Source organism: Coenobita brevimanus, chromosome 21 (genome assembly GCF_032717465.1).
Source record: "Coenobita brevimanus isolate Jiangsu-jjx chromosome 21, ASM3271746v2, whole genome shotgun sequence".
NCBI lineage: Eukaryota > Metazoa > Arthropoda > Malacostraca > Decapoda > Coenobitidae > Coenobita > Coenobita brevimanus.
In genome coordinates this window covers 5209252-5215251 of record NC_136974.1, presented here as the reverse complement: position 1 = coordinate 5215251, position 6000 = coordinate 5209252, and the positions used below count along the sequence as shown (strand labels likewise).

Below are 6000 nucleotides of genomic sequence, written 5' to 3'. Positions count from 1 at the left end.
GCTCTCACACACACACACACACACACACACACACACACACACACACACACACACACACACACACACACACACACACACACAGTTCCTTTCTATTTGGTGTAAAAGATTGAGCCAGTGGCAAAGCATTTACACACTGTGCATTTCCTTTAATCACCTAACAGACAAATGTGATTACTGTAAAGTTCTACATACTGTATATTCAATTTCTGACGGCAGAACCAAACAGTGAAATTTCATGTGACTGAGTGGAATCTGGACACAAAATCAAAATAATACATCTTGCAGTGACAAGCTTATCATGATTAACTAAGCATACTGGAATTCACAAGCCTCCAGTTACAGTACTTATTTCCTCCATGACCCGTTATCTTCTCTCCTTATTATTGTCATCACTTTTTTTGTGTGTGTATGTTATTTTAATCATATCATCTCCATCTATGTGTTCTTGCCATAAATTCTCTTCTTTTAAAATCAAATTCAGGTTTCTATTACATTTACTCTGTTCTTCAAATTCTCGCCTTATTCAATTTCTCTTTTTGCATCATCTACTACTACTATACTTTTCTTCCCTCTAAACTACAGCCTCTTTCACAAAACAGACAAAGGCTCAAGGGAAATAACAAATCACACACTAAAGGCTGCCCGAAGATCACAGTAATTGTGACTTTGATAGGAATCGTTCAAGTCATTTACACTTACTATTTCCACAAGAATATGATGCTATAGATAGCACTAGTTACTCACACACCAATTCTTCATTTTTAAGACCTTGAGCGCAGATGCACACGAATCATTGCCTTTTAATGAATGCACACAAGTTTTGTGTTCAAGATGCGCACAGTATGTCCTTGGCTTAGTGCACATATTAAGCGTACTTGACTCAAATTCACAGTTTAGAAGTTCTGTGCACAGGGCCCCACAGGGAAATATTGAAAAGTTTGTAAAGAGACTTGGAAATGGTTGACAGATTTTGTTATTAAATTACGACATTTCTTAGGGTGTGGGAGTTATAGAATGACTTCAGGGAGAATGGGGATACTGCTAGGGTGAGGGGTAGAGTACTGTGGGGTGACATAGGGAAGTGCTACAACTGCTCATCTGTGGCATCATCAAAGGCAGTCCATGAGTGTGGCTGTGTGTGGGTGTGGTGGTGGTGATGGTGGTGGTGGTGGCCATGCCTGAGGGCAGTCAGAGGTATGGTAGGATCCTGACCTTCTACTGGCATGTCCAATAAGGTGTGTCGCCCCCCTTGACCCTCACTTGAATTCCCTCCACCCACTTGCCAAGCGGGTGAGAAACGGACTCTGCTGCCCCCAGAGCCTCCAGAGAGAGTGGAGTACATGTCTGGAGCAGAAACATAGCTGCTGTCCTCACTGGTGGTACTGTCTGGAGGTGTGGGGTTGGTTGGGGTTCCTCCTCCTGATCCTCCAGATCCACTGCGGGGTTTGGGAGAACTTCTACCATAACTCCCTGGACCATACTTTCTCAAGGAGGATCGATGGTGGTGATGGTGTGGATGGTGGTGGTGATGATGTGGGTGGGGAGGGTGACGGGGTAGGTCCAGCGATCCAGGGCGATCCTGGTCCCCTTGGTTCCCCTGGGAGGACCGAGGAGGAGGAGCAGGACCTGAAGGTGCTTCATAACGATGAGTTGGGGTGGAGTAAGAGCTATCAGCCTCATCCTCTAGCCTAAATGAAGGATTAATATTAGAGGAAGAGGTGGAGGTATTCGACACAGAAGAAGGGGTACGACGATGATGAAGAGGGAGCCGGGAGGGGGTGCGAGGATTGGTGGAGGTGGATGAAGAAGATACTGAAGTGGAGGGGTTGTCATATGCATGGTAACCCTGGTCTGCGTGTCGCATCACGTACTGTGGGTAAACCCGCTGTTCGTAGTGAACACTTGCCAGGTACTCTTGGGCAGGGTGTGAGTAGGAGCGGTCAGGGTAGTAATAGCCAGAATCTGGTGGGCAATGACTGCAGGTATCTCCCCCTTCTGGACGTGGGGAAGGAGGAGCATGCTGGTCTCCCCACACCACCAGTTGCTGCTCTGCCCTGTAATCTCCACGTAAGTAGTCTGCTGGACCTGGGATATATACACGCTGGCTACCACCACCACTACTGCCTCCACTGCCACCACTGTAGCTCACAACCTTCTGTAATAAAGCATTACACTTTTAAACTACTGCATTATACCAGTATCACCATAACATCTTACTGTTGCCTTACTCAAAGTGACTATATATATATATACATTTTTTTTAATTGCCTGTCAAGGTGCAAAGATAATAATTAAGAAAGGCTGCTGAAGAATATATTTTACACCAAATAACATATTTTGCAGCATATAAGACACATTTTTCCTCCTAAAAAATACAATGAAATTTCCCATGCATTTTCAAGCATAAATATCATGAGATTAGACTGGAGCTAGCTCTGGCTCTATTCAAAACAACCAAATACAGTAGGTTCGCACAGTGCGCGTCATCACAGTGTGCGATTCGCATTGTGCGCGAGTGACCAAAAATCATAACCAAAAACCCTTGAATGCGCGAGTTTACTGCACAGACTGCGAGGCAGAGGCAAGGAGTGGCTCAAAAATGCCATTTTCTATTAGTGCACGACCACCCCTCACACAGCGCGTCACGTGTTGTCATGTTGATGCGCAGAAATTCCCGGGCATTCTACTGCGCAGCTTGGGGTACAAGGGAGCGGGCGCGCCATAACAGTCCTGGCTTATGCACTGTGCTGATCCACTCTCTACAGCTAACCTGTCGTGTACAACGTGTGATGTTTTTTGTGCTGATCCATCCTTGCCTTCGCCGCACCATGGCTCCAACCCCAAGAGTTACGAAACTTCTGAAAAATGCCACCAAGTTAAAGATGATTAATATGAAGGAGGAGGGTCAAGGAAACACTGCCATAGGGAGAGCCCTGGGACTGGCTGAATCTACAGTGAGAACTGTGTGGAAGAACCGTGAAGCCATAAAGGCTGTAGTGAAGATGTACAGTGCCTCTGACCTAGACGGCTGTTCGCGGGTGGGAAATCGTGCTATGATACTAATGGAGCGCTATCTTGACACCTTCATAATGAGGAAGATAAAGGAAGGTGTTCCACTGAATGGAAGGTTTATTCGGAACCATGCCCAGCTCTTTTACAAGGCAGCATCTCGCAGGTTAAAAGTGGAAAAACCTTTCAGGGCATCGGTTGGATGGCTGGACCGTTTTCTCAAGCGCAAGAAACTCCGTTACGTGAAAGTGTCTGGTGAATGTGCTTCTGCCGATGAGCTGGCCGTGAGAGACTATCCTGCGATATTTAGAGCGATTATTGAAGAGGGACAGTGCACCAAGGACAAGATCTACATCGATGAAACGTTGTTATATTACAAGGCCATGCCCAAATCAACTTACGTCGCTAAAAGACAGAAACAAGACCCTGGTTGCAAGCTCCAGAAGTGTAAGATGACGGTAATGTTCGCTGTAAACCTGTCTGGGAGCCACAAGATGAGGCCAGTTGTTGTACACACAGCTTCACACCCAAGGTGCTACAAAAACCTCACGAACATGGATGCAAGTGGCATGTATTGGTACAAGTCCACAAATGGTTGGATGACCGGGAACATCATGGCAGACTGGTTAACAAGGCGGTGTGTCCCTGATGCCAGGGCCATGTGTCAGGAACTGGGCATTCCATTTAAGATGCTCCTTGTGCTGGATAATGCACCAAGTCACCCTCCATACCTTGAAGATCTTCATAAGGATTGTCGTGTTGTGTTTCTGCTGCCCCGCACGATGTCACTAGTGCAGCCACTGGATCAAGAACTAATCGCCACTGTGAAGCACTTCTACCATAAGCAAGTGTACGACTACCTACGCAGAAAGACCGACACACAAGAGGAGCTTCATACCCTACAAGAAGATCATGACGAAGAGCTTGATGAGGCATCTGCTCCCGTTCCATCTCCACCAGCACCTGTATCCCGACCTGCCACAGATGCCATGACTGTTGAGGCATTTTGGCGTAATTTTACAGTGAAGGACGCAGTTGAATTTCTCCTACAAGCCTGGCACCAGATTACACCTGCAACGGTGAACCATGCATGGCGAATGCTCGTGCCTCACTTATGCACGTCCTAGGAGACGGCCATTCAACCACTGGCCGAGGCTGAGGCAGCAACACTGACAGCAGCACAAGCTGTACCAGGTTTCGAGGACGTTACATTGGCGGACACACAAGAAGTGCACACTGCTACTGAGGAACAGCCTCCCGAGGTAGTGTTGCAAAGGATAAACGAGGCTGACGCAGAGCCCGACGCCAGGCAGAGTCAAGTTGAGCAGCCTAGTGATGGAAGGCAGGACTGAGCTGTGTATGTCAAACATTAGCAAGATCCCAGCTGCTGTGGATAAGCTCAGGGAAGAGGTGAAAGAACAGGAAGTGAGCAACCTAAGAACGGAGGAACTTCTGGTTGGTATCGACAAACTCTTCCGTTTCTACACAGACAGGCACAGGGAAGAAATAAACAGAAAACAGACGCTCATAACAAGCTAGACACAGCGGGTTCATGTTGGTGAAATTGCGGAACCAGCGACATTATCTACTGTTCCTGTTGAGGATGAAGAGGATGCAATGTCAGAAGTGTCAGCACTGGACTTTGAAGGGTTTATGGCCGAAGTGAGTAACTTTGATGCTCCTGAGGAAGGTGATCAAGAGGAGTCTGTGGAGGGAAGTGTTAGTGCGGTGGGGAGTGCGGCGCTGTAAGTGTTGCCGCACCTCGGAACCCCTGTTATTTAAGGTCATCAGGCCTGTTGTCTACTGTTGTTAAGGTGACTACCCATATTTTTGTTATTGTAGCTATAGCTTTAGTACAATGTCTGAAAAATATGACCTTTATTATGTCTCTAAGGGCCAAAAAATGTCCAGGTATGAGGGGGTACTGCCCATATGTGATTATTCCCATAAGATTATGTATTCCCAGTATGCGAATTCCCAGTGCACGAGGTCGTGGACCGCCCAATCTATCGCGCACTGTGCGAGCCCACTGTATACAGGTAGTTATCATATAAACTGCCTATCATTGTTAGAATATACAATAAAAAGACACTTCCATCTATCTATTGCCAAATGCCTCAATCCTATAAGGGGTGGGCCACAAATCAATCACCTCCATGTCACTCAATGCCATTTCACTGCCCTGCTCCCAGCTCACACCTCCCTCTCTCATATACCTCTCCATTCCATCCCTTCGTCTCATCCTCAGACTCCCCCTCCACCTCACTCGCATAAACTCTCTTCATTAGTCCCTCGCTCTCCATCCTCTCCACATGGCCAAACCACCTCAATGTATTTTTCCTAATGCTTTCTATCACATCCAGATCACAACGCTCCTTCACTTCCTCATTTGTCAGTCTGTCTCTCCACATAACTCCACATGCTCCTCTCAAATAACTCATTTCCACTGCTCTCACTCCTGACTTGTGTCCATCCAACATGGACCATGCTCCACTTCCACACACTAGGGTTGGTATCACAATACTGTCATGCAGCGACTTTTTTACAGTCATGCTCACTTCCCTGTTCCTTATCACTGCTTTCAAAGAACCAGCAACTTTTCTTCCTTGTTGTACCCTTTCAAGCATTTCACCCTCTAAACTTCCATCCTTACTAATCACACTACTCAGGTATTTAAATGCACTCACATTTTCCATTTCCTCCTCATCCAGCCTCACTGTACATTCAGTGGCTTCACTTCTCTCGAAGACCATACTTTTCCCTACATTAATCTTCAGATTCCATTTCTTACACACTCTCCCAAACTCATTCACCAAGCCTTGCAGTTCCCTCTCATCTTCACTTAACAATATGGTATCATCTTCAAACAGTACAAGGAGTTTCCAAACATTGCCTTCTCTCATTAGGGTCACTCAAACATCCACTGCCCTACCTTGTATATACCTCTTTTATAACCCCATCCATATACAGACTGAACAACCATGGGGACAT

The 6000-nt window shown here is 46.4% G+C and overlaps 1 protein-coding gene across 1 annotated transcript in view; it reads right to left on the bottom strand.

Moving 5' to 3' along the window:
* Positions 1–1084: 1084 nt before the first annotated feature.
* LOC145392088 (mitogen-activated protein kinase kinase kinase 11-like) overlaps positions 1085–6000 on the bottom strand; it is a 393639-nt gene continuing 388723 nt past the window's right edge. Inside the window, exon 14 of the mRNA XM_080266543.1 lies at positions 1085–2155. Coding sequence (XP_080122669.1) covers positions 1085–2155 — 1071 coding nt within the window. The remainder of the gene's footprint in view (positions 2156–6000) is intronic.